The sequence below is a fragment of the Protopterus annectens genome, chromosome 8.part0 (genome assembly GCF_019279795.1).
Source record: "Protopterus annectens isolate FY-2018-M chromosome 8.part0, PAN1.0, whole genome shotgun sequence".
In the NCBI taxonomy this organism is placed as follows: domain Eukaryota; kingdom Metazoa; phylum Chordata; order Ceratodontiformes; family Protopteridae; genus Protopterus; species Protopterus annectens.
The window spans coordinates 1,747,054,838-1,747,076,160 of NC_056741.1; the positions used below are offsets into that span (position 1 = coordinate 1,747,054,838).

Consider the following 21,323-nt stretch of genomic DNA (forward strand, 5'->3'; position numbering starts at 1 on the left):
TGTGAATTTAAGGTACTCTGATGGAGGTTGGTCTTATTTTATTTATTAACATTTGTTGACCAGGAAGTCCACTGGGTGTGAGACCCATTTTCAGTGGAGGCCCAGGGTGAAAAGTTCCACAAAGCATTTTAGTGATAAAGATTAAAACATATTGCATCTTAAAGACACTGAAGTAAGCATATATAAAAATACAGTTTACAAGATTTACCTCATTCTACACAAGATGCAAGAAAACATTTCAAAATGCAATTTGCAGGAATTTACATTATTCTACACAAGAAAAGCATGGGTTTTGAAGCAGTACTTATGTAGGGAGTAGAGTGTACTGTATAGTGGGTTGCCAGTAGTTTATGTTCTTCGTGTTTTACTGTTGCAGTATTCACATTTGAGTTATCTGCTTGCAGTAGCCCTCAGTCGGCCTGATTATCAAAGTCTTGGGTCCTGTGTCAGTGGCTCTCATCTTCCATGATGTCAGGTAGTAAGGGGTATAAAGCATGCAGCCGACTCCATTACATCCGTCTTTCTTGCCGTGCGGTGCCCGAAGCAGTAGTTCGCAAGTGCCGGTCGGCCGACTCCTGAAACTTTTGTTTTCGAGTTTCAGATCCAAAGTCTTCAACTAAGCTAAGTACCCTGTTGGGGATCCTTTTTCTTGCTCTAAACCAGTGTTGGTAAAAGTTAATTTGTATTTCTTGTAGAAAGCAAATACCTCAAAGATTTTCATTCGTACTGCATTCCTTGCTTGGGCCCAGACCTACCTCCCTGTAGGTTTTGTGCCTTATTCAAACCTCGTACTATTCGTCTGTTCATTTATGCATCTACATATTTTGGTACTCTGTTCAGTTATCCAGAAATGGCTTTAGTAAGCCACCCAACTACCGACACTCCAAAAAAAAATGCAAAGATAAAGACAGTGACCGACTGCATAGGTGCAAAGCTGCTGACGACGCTTTTAAGCTAGTCGCCAGTACTCAGTGAGGCACTTTTGCAGCCCTTGGATACCTGCTATTTCAGATTTGCAGGCCTCTACTGAGACCCATTCGGAGTTCGGTATGTCGTGCGATGCTTCTTTGACTGTGGAACCTGTGGATGTCTCTTCCTTGGATGGGTCCGGAGCCGCTGTGTAGGCACTGGCTTACTGACTTTCATATTAAACCAACGCCATCTTCTTCAAGGCCTAAAACTCGATCCATGCCTAGAAAACTGATGCCCAGACTGCATGCTCAGACCCCTATAGAATGGCTGAAGACCTTTTTACTCTAATCAAGGGAAGCCACCCTTCCCCCTCTGAGACCTAGGACTGATTTTCCTTCTGATCAGGATTTGCCCTAGTCTACCTATGAGGATTCTGATGCATAGGACTCTATTCCCTCTGCTTCCCCTCCAGAGGACTTCTCTTTTGGTGAAACCTTGCATACTCTTAGGGAGCATTTCCACTGAGAAAGCCAGGATTACTCTGACTCTATTCCTCCTGTACTGGACATTGTAGATGATGCCTTCTCGGAATCTAGCCTGGCCCTTGACACTTTACCTCCTGCTCCCAGAAAACCTGATGGGTATTACAGGGTACCTGACTCTTGCATGTTCCTCTTTATAAATCCTACTGTGGATCCTGAGACCATTTCACAGGGACCCAAGGGCATTAAGGCTACTACTGCCAAAAATCCTACCCCCTCTGACAGAGATTCCAGAGTGTTGGATAGATGGGGTAAGAAGGTATACACTTCTGCAACTTTGGCCATTAGGGCCTTAAACTGCCAGTTTCATATGTTAAAGTATCAGCAGCTTATTATTGGATTCCTTAAACAGAAAATGATTCCTGACTGTGCTGAAAATAAAGAATTACAAGATTTAATGCATTCTGCTGAACAAGTTTAAAAACATTCTTTGCAATGTGGTTTTGATTCATTAGAGGCATCTTGCAGGGCTGCTCTCACTGGGTCTGTACTTAAGGCATGCTTGTCTTCAGGAGCAGTCTTTGCCAGATCATGTTAAAGCCAAGTTACTGGATGCTCCCTTATACCAAGACTGCCTGTTTGGCAACAAAGCAGAAATAGTACTTAAAAAGATGGAGGAAAAAGCTAAGTTAAAGATTTCCTGCAAGTACAGTCTCCCAGATTTAGTAAGCATTGGCCCTCTAAGAATTGGTCCTTTCCTTCCTCTTTCAGGCCTTCAGTCTAAACCCAGAACCAGCAGAACACCCAGGCTTCAGTCCGAAGGTACTCGCAGGCCTAAGCAGTGGGGGGGGGGGCTTCCACTCCCAAAGCAGGGAGCAGTAAGACTCCCCCCTATGGTAAACTGTTTAAATGACTTCACTTTAAACCTTCCAAGCCCTGCTCAACTGACTGTTCCTTTAGGGGGGGAACGATTGCCCTGCATGCAAGAAGTTGGGAACTCATTACCCAAGACAATTTGGTTTTAAATATAGTTTCCGAAGGATACAGATTCTACTTCAACTCCTTACCAACCCCAAACGGTTGGCCAGACCTACCCCCAAAAAAGTGGGCAGAGGATCAAAAGCAAGTTCTCTCTCAAGCATCAGGGCTATTCGACCTGTCCCAGAAGAAGAATGGGGGCAAGGTTTCTACTCGACTTTTCCTGGTACCCAGAAAAGACCATTCCTTGTGTCCTATCCTGGACCTGTCTATCCTAAACACATTTTTGGTAATCCCAAAATTCAAGATGCTAACTCATAATTAGCTGCTTCCCATCAGGCAAAGATGCCTGGTTGGCAACACTGGATTTAAAGGAAGCCTACCTGCACATCCCAATAAGGGAATCTTGCAGAAGATACCTACGCATCTGAGCAGGCTACATGCACTTTCAGCTCTCTGCACTGATCTTTGGCTTATCTGCTGTGCCTAGCTCCAGTCATTGCATTTGGTAGGCAAAGAAATATTCAAATATACCCATACATGGACGATTGTCTAATTCAGGCAGAAAGCCAGGACATACTATTAAATCTGGCATTTGTAAAGAAATTGCTAACTTCTGTGGGGTACACCATAAACGGAAAGAAATCACATCTTGTACCTTGCCAACAAATTGTATTCCTAGGAGCAAGCTTGAGTACAACTTCCCAGATGGCCTACCTCACGCCAGAGAAACAAGTTCATTTGACAGCATACTTCAAACTGCTGGCCACAAAAGACCCAGCTATCTGCAAGGAAAGTAGTGCAAACCCTGGGGTTCATGTCCTCTTGCATTCTACTAATTCCATATGCAAGACTGCATATGAGGAAACTACAATGGTATCTAAAAAGCCTATGGAGTCAACATTTTCAGGATCTAGAATAAATGATTCTTATCTTACCTTATCTACAGAAAGTTCCTTTGGTGGGCAGAGGCCTGCCACCAAAACAAGGAAATGCCATTTGCTCTACTCCCTGCCGTCCAAACCCTAACAACAAATGCATCAGACTATGCATGGGTGGCTCACTTGGCAGGGCAGTGCATTCAGGTCAAATGGAACCCAAGTCAAATGCACCTGCATATCAATCAAAAAGATGTTAGCTGTGCAGAATGCTCGGACAGCCTTCAAGGGCCACATTCTTCCAGGACAATTATTGGTAAAGACTGACAACAACACTATTATGTGGTACATAAACAAGCAGAGGGAATCAACTCATACCCTCTCTGCAGACTAGCCATGGCTCTGTGGAACACAGCCTTGAGCTACCAAGTGCTCCTACAGGCTCAATTCCTGCCAGGAAAGCTAAATACACTGGCAGACTAAGTAGAAATCTCATGGACCCACACGAGTGGAAACTGGAACCAAAGATATTCAACATGTTGGGAAACAAATGTGGGAGCCCAGAGGTAGACTTGTTTGCCTCCCCCCAGAACTACCAATTGGACAAATTCTGCACAAGGACTCCCATAAGTTTGGAAAGTGGATGCCCTGGGAAAAAATCAGTTTATGCCTTTCCCCTGTGCCTCTCCTCTCCATGCTACTAATAAAGATCAAACAGGACAAACCAAGGACAATACTAATTGCACCAGACTGGTCACGCCAACACTGGGCACCCCCTCTTGTGCAGTGTCACTGCTGGCACGATGGCACCTGCCTCAGACCCCTGCACTGCTGTCCCAGCAGGAGGGCCAAAAACTGCACCCACAGCTTCAAACCCTGAACCTGGCAGCCTGGCTAATTACTTGATCTCTGTTACCCATTCCTCAGTAAGCAAGTGATTGATGTCTTTTTCTGTAGGCAAGGAGGCCTAGTACTAGAAAATCCTATGCTGAAAAATGGAAAATATTCTGTTCCTGGAGCCAAACTCAGAGGATGGGCACAGCAGCGCCCGATTTACCTCATATTCTTCAATACTTGACTGAGATGCTTCACAAGGGCCTTTCCTTTTCCTCCATCAAAATTCATCCCTCAGCCATTTCAGATTATTACAATATAGAACCACCCCCCTTCTCTCATCCACTGCTGAAGTAATTCCTCTGAGGGGCCAAAAACCCAGGAGAGCCCTAACTCCAACCTGGGACCTTAACTTTGTGTTGGAAAAGCTCACTACACCTCCCTTTGAGCCAGCTGCAAATGCACAGTTGCAATTCCTTTTTTGGAAAACAGCCTTCCTTCTAGCCATCTCTTCAGCAAGAAGGGTGTCTGACTTACAGGCCCTCATGGCAGTGGAGCCTTTCATGCGGACAGGGTGTCCCTCAGGACCAATCCCTCCTTCATGCCCAAGGTGGTATCCAGTGTGGCCCCTAATCAGTCCATTCATTTGCCAACCTTTTCCAATCCACAAAACAAAGGGGAACAAATACTGCACTCCTTGGAAGTGCACAGGCAAATTTAGATTTTACTTTGACAAGGCTAAGCCTCTCAAAAAAATCTGATTAGCTGCTGGTTGCATTGCTGCAGGGGCAGAGGTGAAGGCCATTTCAAAGCAAACCATTTATAAGTGGATAGGCCATTGCATTAGTTTCTGCTGTAAGCACCATGGAAAACCTACCCCACAGGGGATAAGACCACATTCAACCAGGGCTGCATCTACCTCTATAGCCTTTCTCAGAGGTGTCCCTACCAGGGCCATCCTAGAAGTTGCTACCTGGAGTTCTGTAAATACCTTCACCAAGCATTACCACTTGCCAATTTTTTCTAAATCCAGAGCTGGGTTTGCCACTGCAGTCTTGCAGGGCCTTATAGCGGCCCTAATGCTATCTCATTACCTCCTCTCATCCTTAGCTTGGGGAATCTACCCAAATGTGATGACTACAGCAGTGAAACATGAAGAACATAATACAGTTGTGTACACTTCTAAATGTAGATGTTAGAGTGTATTCACTGTTGCAGTCCTGGTTACCCTCCCTCCAGCCCTCTGACTTCTATTGACTATACCTCTATTCTTTTTTACTGTGCTTAAAGCTTTTTGGCGTATTTGCTTTTTTGTTGGAGGTGTAACCTTGTATATAATTGCTTGCCATTATGGGGGCACCTGACATCTGGGGCAAGAAAAACTAATGTAATGGCATTGGCTGCATGCTTTATACCCCTGACTACGTGAAGTCATGGAAGATGAGACCGCAACCGACGCAGGAACCAAGACTCTATAATCAGGCCGTCTGAGGGCTACTGCAAGCAGATAACCCAAATATGATGACTGCAACAGTGAATACACTCTAACATCTACATTTATGGTAAGTGTACACAACTGTACTTTGTGAATACTCTGTTTTACAAAGATATGCCAACCCATTATTTTGTGGGGCGTGTTGTTTTATGGAGGTTTGTTTCTGAGGCAGGTGCAGGATGGACTGTTTAGATAATGCATTTTAGAACCATTTTAAAGGTTTTTGGGGTGGTCTTAGTGTTATTTCAGATGGTAGTTTATTACATAGTTTGGCAATAGTGGTGGGAGAAAAGACATTGTCCAGCTGTTTTGTTGGGTTTTGTTATTAGCAAGAGTTTATAGAGATCTTGGTTCTTGAAGGGGTGTAAGTTTGTAGGATTGTGTTGAGGGCTGGGCATTTATTAGGTTTAGTAATTTAGTTTGTGGTTTTAAAGTTAGTTGGGTGTATTTTAGATGGTGGGAAAATTCTAGCCATTTTACCTCTTATTGCTGGACAGTGAGATGGTGTGGTTTCTTGGAGGCGTATTTGGCAATTTTATTTTAGCAAGATTGTAGTTTTATTACTAAGGGTTGTGTGACGATTGGTAAAAATGGCACTACCATGAAGAAGGGAAGGGATGAGTAAGGTATTGGCTAGTTTTATTTTGGTATATCTATGTAGAGGAAATGAAAATAAACTCGACTGCTCAGAGTGCAGAGAGGTGCAGAGTAGCTTTCTTGAAGTCTCGCTGCCTCAGGCGTTAGTATTTTTATAGTCATTTATGTATGTATAATTCTTCTCGCATACATATATGCTTTTAATATATTTGACGTGCCTTTTTATGCCTTAATATGCCTTTTTAGATAGTAATATGTTTTCTCAGAATTTGTCTGTATATGGTTTTATGTAAATATATTCTGATGTATATTCTCATAGATGTGTATATATATATATATATATATATATATATATATATATATATATATATATATATTGTTTATACTTTCACACATGCATATATATGGACTGGATTTTTAAAATTTTAGATGGAATTTACTATAGCATTCTCTGACTAGAACATTAGCTTGCTTTAATTGTATAATTGGAACATTTGATTCCTATCACCTGATAGCTAATGTGATAAAACTGGTTGGAGAGTTTATCAGTTTGTCTGAAGCGACGAGCAGTCGTGAAAGTGCTAACGTTATCCTATTTTTATTTTTTGCTAATGAACGTGGTGGTATTACCAGAAACTCCCATTTTTTAAATAATGGAAACATTTTGCCAGATTCTGCTGATCTCCTTTCCTTTAAAGCAGTGACCACCTTCTCTGAGAATGTTTCCATGAATGGTGATTGTGCTGCTGCTACTACAAAGTGGGCATCATTGAACACTTTCCTGGTGCAGTTTATGTTGGTGTACTCTCCAGCTCTAGTATTTCCTTTGGGAGGATCCAAATCATTTAGAGCATTCTTTCATGTGAACTGCTAATGTCGATGGAGATCAGTCTTTGCTCTGTAATGGGGAAGATACTGTCAATGGCCGATAAAAAAGATGTCATGATAATAGGTATGCATTTGCATTTTCATCCCTGTTTACCCTCACTTTGGTCCTGGCAGGCACCTTTTATAGTGAGTGGGTTCGAGAGCAGAGAGAGCTGTTTTAGTTCAGTGATGTCGGGGGTTGGGAAAGGGGGGTTTGACATGCTCAGCATTATTGGAAAGTGGAGCAGCTAAGGTAGCCCTGGAAAGTTTTTTGGGTTCCAGTTGCCTCGTCTTGCTGGTGTTAATACTCTTGGTGACCTAGTTGAAACCTCCCACTCATATCTGCCTATATGCCAAGTATGTAGCTTTCATTGCTATTTGTTTTCCTTTAAAATGTACCTCTACCTGCTGTCATGACTTGTTCTTTTGCTTACCGACAAGTAGTCTGCCTGTTAAATAGGCAATAACTGTCTCAAGGGCCTTGTTGTAAAAAAAAAAAAAAAAAATTGTGATTATCTTGCTGTAGTAGTAAATGGGCTAAGAGTGGGTCTGTCCTCCATAAACCGTAAGACTCTGGCCGTAGACAGGTCTGTTATGTACTTTAAACATTACCAGATAAAGAATCCAGGCAGCTGGGCACTGTCTTGTTTGCACTTGAGCTGCAGTATCTGAAGTTGCTGCGTGCTGCTGTGCCTGTCTCCGACTCCTCAGTTTCTCCAAGGGTACCAACTTAACTTTCATGAATATTGCTTTTCATGGTCCTGAAATGTTTGGCCCAAAAGTCAAGGCACAGCAGTGCAGGGAGGGGAAACTTCAGCTTTGTTCAACATTCTCGCTGCAAGTTTCCCTCTCCAGAATACAAGAGTCAGTGTCCAGTTGTGGTTTTGGTGTGGACAACAGAATAAACCAATAAGTTGAGTAAGAGGTTCACTAGCTAGGCTCATTCCAGAGAGGTTATGGCAGTCATGGTGAGAGTCACCTGCAGTCATTGGCATCCTGTAGGGACAGAGAGTCTACAGCCACTGCCCAGATGCTCCACTGTGGTGGCAGTCTGCAGTTGTTTGTCAATTCACCTGTTAACATGGGAGGCTGTTACCATGGACAGATAGTCATGGTATCCAGTGGACCACAGGATTCCATCTCTTTCAACTGTTTCTTCATTCCTTCACTGTCCCAGGCAACCCAGCCCATCAAAGAAAAAGTGGCGAAGTTAGATACATTTCTTCTGTTAGAAAGAAAAAACTGCCACCAGGAAGGTCCCACTAGACCAGAGAGGGCCCATATTTAACTTTTTTTTTTTTTTTTTTTTTTCCACCCCCCCCAAGGAAAAAAGACAGGCCCTGCACTCTATTCTGTACTTAAGCAGATTAGATGTTTTTCCCAGTTACACCTTATTCATGGTTTCAGTGCAGGCAACCTTGAAGTGTGTAGAGAAAGAGTGCATGAGCTATTTTGGATTTCCAGTATACTTGCTTGCATATAAAACTTAAAATGTGATCCAGAAGGTATAGGCACATCCAGTTCCAGACGCTTTGATTTGATTTTATGTTTGTATCTAAAAGTAAAACAAAACGGAGCTTCTAGTGAAAACAAACTAGAGTAAGAAAAAACGAAAAAAAAAAAACTGGCAGGCAGAAAGGCGTAAAACATACTACTACAATACAAAAAAAAAAGATGAGTGCTTTCATACCAACGAGGTACTTCTTTCAGATCTAACTTGAACAGCAGTTGTTGTGCCTTTCGGCTTTTCCTGGTTAGGGGTTTCCACAGTGGAGCTCCGGTCCGCTAATGATTGGCAGTAGACTTTTACATGCCGAGATGCTGGCCCTGATGCACAACCTTCAGTGAAGGTATGCCCATTCACGCATGTCTCCACACAGAAGACGCTCTAGCTGAGAATCAAACAGGACAATGTCTTACTGTGAGGCGACAGCGCTACCGCAGTTAACTCAAACAGCAGTGTACACATGGGCTTGATTGGGATGTGATCATTAAGCCCTACCCCATTAGTTGCTTGTAACAAAGTAATCAATTTGATTTCAAGACATTCAGTGTGTATGTTCTTAAGTCTCCTCCTCTCAAACCTGGTTTAACTTTTTCTAATACCATAAATCTAAAACAGTGGTCAGGTCCTTTGCACTTCAAATGTTTGGAAAGGACATTCCTTTAATCACATCTATTAGTAGCATATAAATGTTCTTTTATTCTGCATCTCCGACATCAGTTAGATGTTCTTAGTGTTTTACTGTTGCAGTCATTACATTTGGGTTATCTACTTGCAGTAGCCCTCAGTCGGCCTGATTTAACAAAGTCTTGGGTCCTGTGTCGGTTGCTGTTCCTTCTTCCATGACGTCAGGTCGTCAGGGGTATAAAACATGCAGCCGACGCCATTACATCAGTCTTGCTTGCCCTGCGGTGCCTGAAGCAGAAGCAGTTCACATGTGCCAATCGGCAGACTCCTGAAATTTTCGTTTGAGTTTCAGAACCGAAGTCTTCAACTAAAGCCAAGTACCCCGTTAAGGAAACTTTTTCTTGCTCCTTCCCGATGTCACTAAAAGTTAATAATTGCATTACCTGTGGAAAGCAAATACCTCAAAGATTTTCATTCGTACTGTATTCCTTGCCTAGGCCCTGACCACAACGTACCTTGCTGTCGGTTTTGTGCTTTATTTAATCAGCGCGCTGTCCGTCGTCACTATATTTTCGCTTCTGAATATTTCAATTCTTGGTTTAATTATCCAGAAATGTTGTTGTCGGTTAGCCATCCGACTACAGGGATTCTGAAAAAATGCAAAGATAAAGGCAGAGGCCACCAAGGTCCAAAGCTGCCGACAACGCTTCTAAGCCAGTCTGCCGGTATTCAGTGAGGTGCTTTCACAGCCTCTGATACCCGCTACTTTTGACTTGCAGGCCTCTAATGAAACCCATTCGGAGTCTGGTATGCCGCGAGATGCTTCAACTGTGGAACCTGTGGATGTCTCTACCTTGGATGGGTCTGGAGCGCTGTGCAGACACTGGCTTCTGAGGGTTTATTCAGGCTTACGGACTTGCATATTAAACCAACACCTCCTTCATTTAGATCTTGTAACTCTCTAATCTGGGGAAGCCAACCTCCCCCCTTCTAAGAGACCTAGGACTGAAGTTATTTATGAATCTTCTGAACAGGATTCTGATTTTTCTGATTCTTCTGATGATCTGGATTTGCCCCTATCTACTTATGAGAATTTACAACATGTTGACAAGCAAATGGGGGATCTCAGATATAGACCTGTTTGTCTCCCCCCAGAACTATCAACTGGACAAATTTTGTGTAGGGATTCCCCACAAGCTAGCTTGGAAAGAGGTTTTTCCAGCTGAAGGATAGAGCATCCAGTCAGTTTATGCCTTTCCTCCTCTGCCTCTGCTCTCCAAGGTACTACTAAAGCTCAAACAGGACAAGCCAAGGACTATTTTTAATTGCACCAGACTGGCCTCGCCAACACTGGTACCCACTCTCGCGCAGTGTCACGCTTGGCTCCATGGCACCTGCCTCAGACTCCTTCCCTGTTGTCTCAGCAGGAGAACCAGATTCTGCACTCTTAGCTGCAAACCCTGAACCTAGCTGTCTGGCTAATTACCTAATCTCTTCTTTACCATCCCTCAAGTAAATCAGTGATGGATATCATTTTAGAGGCAAGGAGGCCTAGTACTAGAAACTCTTATGCTGCAAAATGGAAAAGATTCTGTGCTTGGAACCAATCTCAAGGCATGAAATGCAGCAGTGCCCAATTTACCTCAGATTATACAATATTTTACTCAGTTGCTTCATAAGGGCTTGTCTTTTTCCTCAATCAAAATTCATGCCTCAGCTATTTCAGCTCATTATAGCACAGAGCCTATCCTCTTTGTCTCGCCCACTGCTCAAGCAGTTCCTTTAATTTGAGACCACCCAGGAGAGCTCCAACTCCAGCCTGTGATCTTAACTTTGTCTTGGAGAAACCCACTCTTCCTCCTTTCGAGCAAGCTGCTACTGCATATTTAAAATTTCTTTCCTGGAAAACAGCTTTCCTTTTGGCAATCGCGTCTGCAAGAAGGTATCTGAATACAGGCCCTTATGGCAGTGGAACCTTTCATAATCTTTCATGCGGACAGAGTGTCCCTCAGAACCAATCCCTCCATGCCCAAGGTGGTATCCAGTGTGGCTCTTAATCGGTCCATTCATTTGCCTACCTTCTTTCCTAATCCACAGAACAAAGGGGAATGGATACTGCACTCTTTAGACAGCATGGATCCCACTTGGACAGGACTAAACCTCAAAGGAAATCTGAACTGCTGGTGGCATTTGCTGCAGGGACAGAGGGGAAAGCTATTTCAAAACACACCATTTCAAAATGGATAGGCCACTGCATTCATTTCTGCTATATCCGTCAGAGCCACAAGGGCGGGAGACTTAAACCTCGACACGGCTATTAATAGGACGTGCTGGAGGGATAGATTCATCACCCAAAGACTCCCTATGCTGTGGAATAAAATCCCGGTATATGTGAGGCAGAGCACCTCGCTGGCCTTGTTCAAGAGAAATCTTGACCAATGGATGGGAGATAAGATATACCCCAGGGATTACCTCAGTGTCACTGCTCAACAGAGGCACAGCAAAATAATGGGTATAGTTCCCCATACTAAAGGGGTGGCGTAAGCCACAAAACTATGGGCTAGGCTTGTAAATGCCCTCGGGCAGATAGCCTAGTATGAACCTATGAACCTATAAGCACCAGGGAAAACTCAGACCCCATTTAACCAGGGCTGCATCTACCTCTACAGCCTTTCTCAGGAGCGTCCCTACTAGGGACATTCTAGAAGCTGCTACCTGGAGTTCTGTACATACTTTCACCAAGCATTTTCATTTGCCAATTTTCTCTAACTCCAGGGCTGGTTTTGCCACTGCAGTCTTGCAGGGCCTTATAGCTGGTCCTAACTCTATTTAAATTCCTCCACCCAACCTTAGCTTTGGGAATCTACCCAAATGTAATGACTGCAATAGTGAAACATGAACATAGTACAGTTGTGGACTCTTACCATAAGTGTAGATGGTAGAGTGTGTTCACTGTTACAGGCCTGGTTACCCTCCCTCCAGCCCCCTTTTCTTCCTTTGGCTATACCTCTACTCTCACTTTGATCTAAAAGCTTTTTGGTCTATTTGCTTTTCTGTTAGAGGTATATCCTTGTATTTATAGATTTAATTGCTTCCCATTAGGGGGGCTGCTTCCCATTAGGGGGGCACCTGACATCTGGGCCAACAACAACTGATGTAATGGCGTCTGTTGCATGTTTTATACCCCTGACGTCGTGGAAGAAGGGACAGCAACTGATGCAGGACCCAAGACTTCAGGCCAACCTGAGGGCTACTGCAAGCAGATAACACAAATGTAATGACTGTAACAGTGAATACACTAACATCTACATTTATTGTAAGTGTACACAACTGTACTTTTTACCGATGGAGAAAGCCCTATAGGTCTCACTGCTGGCACAGTAAACCACGTCACAACTGCTACAGTTAGCAAATAAATCAATCTTAAAAACACGTCCAGTGTCAGGATAGACAAATTGATAATCTATTCTAATATACTTGCAAGCATTGCAGTGAAGACCGGGATATGTACCAACTCTACATAATCTAGTGCTTGCATCAGTACAAGGTAGAGGTCTATAACATAGCATTTTCTTGAGAGGGGCTGTTTTTTTAAAACAATATAAAGGCTTCTCACCTAATAGTTCCTTGCACCTTCTATCTGATGTCAAAATCTTCCAATGTTTTTTGCCAGATTTGCCACAGGATCAGCTTATAGAACCCATCACTGTCGGAACCTTAAATCGCTAGACTGGCTAGAACTACCCTACCAACTTCAGTATAACCAACTTATAGTTCACAAAATTCTCTACCAACCAGACAGTACACCCATACTGAAAAATATTCTCACCCCCTACAGTAATCAAAAAGCTCAGCTCTTCCAACAGAATACTAGCACAGACTGTTAAAGCCAACAATTCTGCTGGTGAATTATTATTCTCCATCTCTGCCGGTAAAAATCTGGAACTTGCTTCCTGCAGAACTTACTACAGTTCCCTCCTTAACTCAATTCAAAATATCTCTTAAACACCTAAAAATGCATTGGCTTTGTCCCTGTACAAACCCGGACTAACCCCCACTCGACATCAGCTATCAATGAAAACCTTATTACAGGAAAACTCTTGATTCTCTGTTTGGAAAACTTGAGTGTATGTCTCCCCTACTGGAAAGTATTAAAGTAAGGACGATGTCTTGTCTTAACCATGTATGTGATTTCCCTTATCAGTTGTAAGCTCTAACTATTTCCTATTCACTTAATAATTTCCAACTATTTCCTGTGTGTGTGTGTTTGTGTGTGTGTTTTGTGTGTGTTTTGTGTGTGTGTGTGTGTGTGTGTGTGTGTGTGTGTGTGTGTGTGTGTGTGTGTGTGTGTGTGTGTGTGTGTGTGTGTGTGTGAGTGTGTGTATTGTTGAACAAATGCCCATTTTGTAATAATTCACTGTATTTATACTTCCAGTCCAGTCTGACTTTCCTGGTTAACAAATGTAAAATAAAAATGTTTGCATTGTGAATGTTTTTAAATCTACTTCTTCAGACCATATTTCATCTGCAAAAGTGCTTACCTGTTTTATTATTTTATAAATAAGTTCTGTCGTTTTAAGCATTTTTTATTATTTTATACTTTTAAAATAGTTAAGCTATAACTGATTTTTATGTACCAAGTATAAGGATTTGGTTAAGAAAATTCACAGCATGTCGATAGTCAGTTTGGTAGCGTTTACAAATTGCTGTACTGCAGAACATTTTGGGCAGACAAATGACTTAATGTTTGGTTTTATTCTCTCCAGTTCATGCAGAGGGGGCTGGATGATGAGACCAGGAAACAGTTGGAGGAAGAAGAGAAGAAAATTATTAGTGATGAACACTGGTATCTTGACTTACCCGAGCTGAAAGAAAAGGAGTAAGTATGTTATGAGCACTATTCCAAAGCAGCCTTCATGCTGTCGCAGACGTACATCTGTTCAGTGCAACCTTCATGCAGCTACAGACGCACATCTGCTCCAGTGCAGCCTTGATGCTGTTGTAGACTTGTATTTATACATTTCATAACCTGTTAGGTGGCCTGTTGGAAATGCTGTTTAGTCATGTGCTAGGCAAACTGGTCAGACATTATTTGGGCTGTTGCTTAATAGTGTATTGCTTGATGTCACCTTAGAGATGGGTGCATAGACTTTAAATGACCGATCACTGCACATGCTGTGATGTACCCATTAAACTTCGAGTACACCGCACGGTTTCCATTTGCTGATGTCACCGAGGTTAAGCTCGCTATGTGTCCTTAGTGGCATGAGTGTGGGGAAATTTTAAGATTTTTTTTCCCCCCTGAAGGTAAGGCCAAGAACATTTCTCAGTGGGGTGAAGTTGGTGTTTGTCATTTTGTACTACATGATATGTGGTGATATGATTAATAAAATAGGTGTGAAGGATCTTGAAATAGAAACCCATTTATAGGTAGCTTCTTTGGTGATGGTAGAGTGGAGTAAATCAGCAAAATGTGTGCTATTCTGAATGTTTCTAACGCTTTTAATCTATTTATGGTTGTAGAAACATTGTTTTTAATAATTATACTTTTACTGTTGCGTATAAAGATTTCATATTGTTTTAATTTGCAGTTGGTCTAGCTGCATTGTGTTTTAAATGTAGAACTATGCTTTAAATGCAGGACCCAAGTAAAATTATAAATCTGATTTTGTAGTTGGTATTGTAGCTAACATGGTTGCCACTTGTAAAAATGCTGTCCTCTCTGGATCTAATAGCAAAGGGGTCCATGTGTAGTGAATCATCAAAACTGATGCCGTGCTCTTATTTTCTCATTGTCTTGTGAAGGATTTTTTTTTTAATCAGACCATAGCCAGGATGAATGAGGTATTTTTTATAAGCATAACTAGGTATTTCCCCTGAACTGAGGAGATAGTATGGCAGACATAGTTCATTCTTCTCCCATCCCTCCTATACTGCTAACCCTGGAGGATGTGTTGAATGCTGACTGTAATCGTAATATTCAACCTTCAGTCCCTAAAAAAGCTGATAAATTGTATAAGTACCTCAGGCTATTAAAGGAAAACTCCACCCTGGGACTAAAAAAAAAAAAAAAAAAAAAAAAATTTTTTTCACTCTAGTTTCCAAACCTATTTTAACACCTCAAAATCACTCTTGTGCTTTATTTGTAATTTTAGCTTGTTTTCCACAACATGGCTACCAATGGTGCTTGATGTATCAGCGTGATCTTGTACTCCCTTAAGCCTTTCTCTTTCCCGTAGTACTTTGTATGATTCATGCCAGACTTAAGGAAGTAACGTTGAATTCCCATGCCATTGACATTTAATGGGATTTGGGATGGTCACTGTTATTTTCTTTACCTTCTGTAAAAGGACTGCTGCTTTACTTCCTCAAAAAAAAAAAAAAAAAAAAGAGATGGCCAGAGAGAAATTACAACAAGAATGGGGACAGTCCAGCAGTACTGAATAACTCTGCCAGCATTATTTCATCCTTTGCTCTCCTCCAGCCAGAATCTCTAGAAATTTCCTCAGTTTCCCCTTTTGTCAAAAAATTCTCTCACTCTCTGTTAAAAGTGATGCAGGAGGTTTTGCAGATGGCACTGGATACAAAAATCTCCTTTGCTACCCGTCAAATCAAAAAGAATATTTTCTTCGGGTTTTTCCATCTTTACACAGTTAAAAGATCCTAGAACCGGGGGGCCGGAGCCTAGATGGCTAACTGTTAGCAGCATATTTTTAGAGCTCCTTAAATCTATACTAGAATACAGAAAACTATGTTTATTCAATTAGAAACAGTATAACTCTAAGGAAAGTTCAGTTCATCTATATCAAATTTGAAGACATTTTTTTGAGATTTGAGATTTTCCTGTCAAACAAAACTGGAGAGTACATCAACTGTATAAACATGGCCAGAACAAAAAACTCACACACAGAATCTACACCGAGAAAGGAGATCCAACTGATGTCTTCAACGCTACATGAAATGTTCTTGGAAATGGGTAGTTTTACAGAAAACCTGGAATATCTTAAACTGCCAAAAACAAACTGTGTTAAAAGAAATATTACAGCAACAACAAAATAAAATTCATAACATGGAAACTTCACTGAATGACATTGATGGCAGACTAAAAGAAGATGAAAATCAAACTGAATTCTTACTATATCAGAATACCTGGTTAATCACTAAAATGGATGATTTAGAAAATAGAGAATGAAGAACCAACGTAAGAATCTTTGGTCTCCCAGAGAAATCTGAAGGTGAGGACATTATTACTTCTCTAAATTCCTGGCTGCCAGAAGTACTAGACTTAAAGGAGGGACTATCATTTGGCATAGAAAGAGCTCCCAGAGCTATAGGAAAACCACAGCCCTCTTCATCTAAAGCTTCCCCAAGCTCAATTATGATTAAATTTCTGTCGTATTTGGATAAAGAACTTGTATTAAAATCAGCCTGGAGGAAAAGCCCCTTAACATGCAAGAAAAGCCAAATAAGGTTTGATAATGACTATTCTGCAAGGGTTCTGGAATTAAGGGAAAAAAACTGGCCATTGGTGAAGCTTCTTAAACAAAATAAAATAAAATCACAGTTGATCTATCCTGCCAAAATCAGAATTTTCCACGTAAATGATAACCCCGATGAAGCAACAACATATGTTAAGAGGAACAACAACGTTACAATTCCTGAAGAAATGGACTGGTCAAACTACCTCATCCTTGAAAAGATTTCCTGAAAAAATGCATGGACAGATGTGAGGGGGAAAAAAACTGATTTTAAAACCACAAATACTCTCATGTCTCTCAAAGATTCAACTAAGATATAAACTATATGTTCAGGAACTAACAAGTATGTATTAAATTTATCTATTTGAGCATAATTTTCCAAGGTTTCTTTCTCTTTCTATTCTACATCAAAATATTTTAACAAGGGTTAATACACAAGTAATATTGAAATACGTTTTTGAATTCATAGTTTGATTTGGTTTAACTTCATATCAACAATGTTAATATGAATTTAGAAATAATTTAAACAGAGTATCTTGTAGCCAAGGAAACATATTTAAATGTTCCTTTCACATATTGCGACTGGTTAATGTGTGTACTTATGTCAGTAGCTTAGAATCATATATTTTAGAAACATACAGGGTCTTTCTAGTCATGACTTCCTTAAACTATCAAGTTAAATAACTTTTTAATAAGTAATTTAATTGCTTTTCTACATTGGTAAAAATGTATGTTTGTGGAAATACGAACAGTCTAAGATTTCACAGTTAAACAACTGCTTGTTTAGAATGTACACGTGCATTTAAACACGTTTTCTGTCAAAAAAAAAAGAAACTAACATTTTTCCCACGCATATAGTACACATTCATACTGTAGAATGCTGAACAACCAGCATGGTAAAAAGTATGAGAATTATTCTGTGTCAGGAAAACTAGTACTATTTAATGCTTGTATCAGTTGTGTCCTGGTGATTCTTCTTAATTTATTTGGTGTGATTTGTATGGAGAAGGAAATGATGATTGTCTCTGCTTGTGAACCTGATACTTTTGGGCTGCGCTCTGAGCTTCTGACTAGAAAGGGAAATAAATAGTCTTTTTCCAATACACTCAGTAGACAAAAAATGTCACTAATATTCAATATGCCCTCTGTGTTCAGCATCTTAAAATTGCATCCATGCTGTAAAAATATTTCTATTTAACAATACTAATCCTTTATCAAGGCTGTCAGTATCTATTAAAGAAAGGTTTTAATGTCAGGCAGCGAAACTTTAGTCAATTAACTTCACTAAAAATGTTTTCAAATGTTTTACTTTGTCAATAATGACTGACCTTTAATGACACACACTTTATATCCAAGCTTGTTTTCTTGATGAACAGCAATGCACGGTGTATGTAGTTTGCAGGGTTATACAGTACATGGATGTCCAGTACATAACTTGCTAGGATACTCTTAAATGGTAGTGTACTGTGAAGTAGTCATGCCAGGTTCAATTCTCATAAGTCTCTCTAACATATCATGCATAAACACTGTTAGAGAGAGTGAGATGCATTCTAGTGTGTGTGTGTGTGTGTGTGTGTGTGTGTGTGTGTGTGTGTGTGTGTGCGCTTTCCCTTTCTTCCCTTACGTTCCCTAGTTGATCGGAGTGTGATTTGGTGGTTCCCTTTTTGGATTGTTTTGTCTGCTGTAATCAGAAAATTTTGAAAGACAAGACTTTCATTTGTTTGGAGTGCGGACGAGGTTTGTTATCTGCTGTTTATTCTTCATACCTTGGAGGCTGGTCTGACTTTTGAGAGAGGTCACCATAGGTCACCATAACCAATCCTAAGGCCTTGCAATGGTAACTTGGAGAAGATGTGTGGAGACCAGCGAATGGGGCCTGCTCGTGTGTTTGAGGGAAGGAATTTGACTGCCAAGGAGGTGTCTTGCTTAGGTGGTGTGATTGCAGTATGGTGGAAAGGAAACAGCTTTGTCATTTTATCTGCAAGCTCAGAGGTATCATTTCAGCTAAAGAGACAGTTTGCCGGCTCTTTTGAATGGCCGGAGTCAGTCTTGCCTTTTTTTTTTTTTGAAGTTTTGGGAGACGACATGGCCATGTCATGTAATGCTCTATCAAAGGGACGAATTATTTTTGAGTTTTCGGGATGTCCTTTGTCGCTTAGCAATGTTGGATAGATTACCCATGTCAACCATTTAAGTATTATTTCTTTGTATTAAAAATGAGGGCAAGGGATAAACTGTATAACAGGTATATTTAAACACACACGCGTGTGTGTGTGTGTGTGTGTGTGTGTGTGTGTGTGTGTGTGTATATATATATATATATATATATATATATATATATATATAATATATGTATATATAATATATATATATGTGTGTGTGGATGTGCGTGTTTAATTTTAGCATAGAGTACATTCCATAGTATTTATGGAAAAATTAAAGTGCATGATTTCCATCTGGTATGGGAACTCCAGGACTAGATCATCATACACTAATACAAGGCAGCTATAAAAATTGTATATATAAGGTGAGTTTTTAAACTGAATAGAGAATGCAGTTGATACTTGGTGTGCTTTGCCCTGCAATCAGACTATAATAATGCCCACAAGTCCTTTCTATGTTTATCTTAAGACCTAGAGAGCCGGCCAGTAATTATCAGTGCTACTGGAGAAGACCGTGAGATGTACATCATCGTACACAAGTAATCTACACATTGTTTCACTTTACTTGATTAAATAAAATGCTACTTATGGTGGTACAGGTTATAAAAGGTAGCTCACTGACCAATATATTCCCCTGAGAACTGAGAGTTTAGTGCCAAAAGTGATGCCCGTATCTAATGTGAGGGTAGGGATTTTGTATTTATTCTCTTCTACGTTTTAACAAATACATTGTGATTTCGTAGCTAACATCGTCAACAATTTATAAACACTAGTTGACATATGAACTAAACCTAAATGACCCACAGTGTAAGGATTGATGGGCATGTTTGACTGCAGTTGAATTAATATCCTAATGTGGGGAGTAATGATTGATAATGAACCCTAAAGAAGGGGCACTAGCAATGATTCAGTGAGGGTTGTTTAACTATGTTATGGAATAGAGTAAGTAAGGGAGCTGGTTTTTAAGTAATTATTTTTGCACAGCTATGACAGTAGTAAAAGCAATCACACTTGATATACATAATTGGTGTACTAGTTCCCTATCGCTGATGGTTGTTAATAGCAATAGTTGAAAAGTAAAATACACATATGAGCAGCTTGTATAACAGGGACAACACATTCCTTGTATCCTAGAAACAAAAGAATCCAGTGGCACACTGTGTACTATATTTCCATTATTTATCTAGCTCTGCAGGATTGTAATGTGCTTGTAGTTCAGTATAACTTGATTTGTCCACTTGACACATGACAAGTACTTCAACTAAAGTACTTCTGTGAATATGATATAATGAATTACCGAAAAGTGGATAATTATATGAAATTAACTGTATTATATTCAATTTCATTTTAATAACCTTAGTTTAATATTAACTACAAAAATATAGGTCATAGAGGCAATTTCAGTATGTTTTAATATGCTGCCTTGATTTCTCTTATGTTAAGGTTTTCTAGGTACTACCCACTTAATATAGGCTAAATAAGCAGTCTGATAGATAATATTGATAATAGGATTTAGATATTTCCGGTTTATTCATTTATTTGGTTGATAAGTAAGGTCAGTGGTTAGTCTACTAGCTATTTCATGTGTTTAATATGTACAATGCATAGTGCAATTTTATGTCTGAAACATCAGCATTTGACACAACTCAGTTGGCTAACTTGGAGTACAGTTCACAAATAAAATGCAATCTGCCAACATTACAAACAGAATCTAAAGAACTGTCTTATTTTAGTTTATTGTACTTGCTATTAATCTTTATTAGAAATGATAAATAATATATACTTGCATATAGGAAATAACAGTTCAAAATTGATTCTTTAAGTTCATAATGTTATAATTGACCACAAAAGTAATTTCATTAAATGTCTGTTAATAACATTGATATACAAGTAATGATTTTGTAAACATGTTCATACTTAAATGTGTCATTGATCAATATATTTGTTTTGCGTTTGGAGTGATTTAATTGTAATCTCCAGACTAATTTTTGATGGAGTCTCTTAAATGTCTGGTTCACTTTCAGTAATGAGGGTTGACTTTCAGTAATGAGGGTTAATCTGTCTGAACTTATTAGTTTTTTCAGATTGGGAATGGTTTTCATTCAGTGTTTAAAAGATGGTTTTAAGTATTTGTTTATACTTATATTTTAGATTAACTTCTGTACACTTGTTTGTTTTACCTTTTGGCCTTTTTTAGATCTTAAATTATATATTTCTAAAGAAATTAATCATTATTATAATGATATGGAAGCTACACAGCAACAAAAAAAAAATCATTATTTCATTCAAATATTTCAATAATTAACTAGATGGATTTAGTATTACTCTCTTTGAATGTAAATGGTTTGAATAACCCAAGGAAAAGATCCAACATACTTAAATACTTAAAAGTAAATAAAGCTCAAGTAGTTTTTTTTTTTTTTTTTTTTTTTTTTTTTTTACAGGAAACTCATTTCAAAGCTAATGGTAACTTCACTTGGAACCCAAATGATTTTATAAAACTTTCTAA

At 39.9% G+C, this 21,323-nt stretch overlaps 1 protein-coding gene across 1 annotated transcript in view; it reads left to right on the top strand.

Annotated features, from left to right (window-relative positions):
* The window catches only part of MPHOSPH6 (M-phase phosphoprotein 6), a 619,684-nt gene that overhangs the window by 58,559 nt on the left and 539,802 nt on the right, over positions 1-21,323 (top strand). The window contains exon 2 of the mRNA XM_044081249.1: positions 13,941-14,053. Coding sequence (XP_043937184.1) covers positions 13,941-14,053 — 113 coding nt within the window. The remainder of the gene's footprint in view (positions 1-13,940; positions 14,054-21,323) is intronic.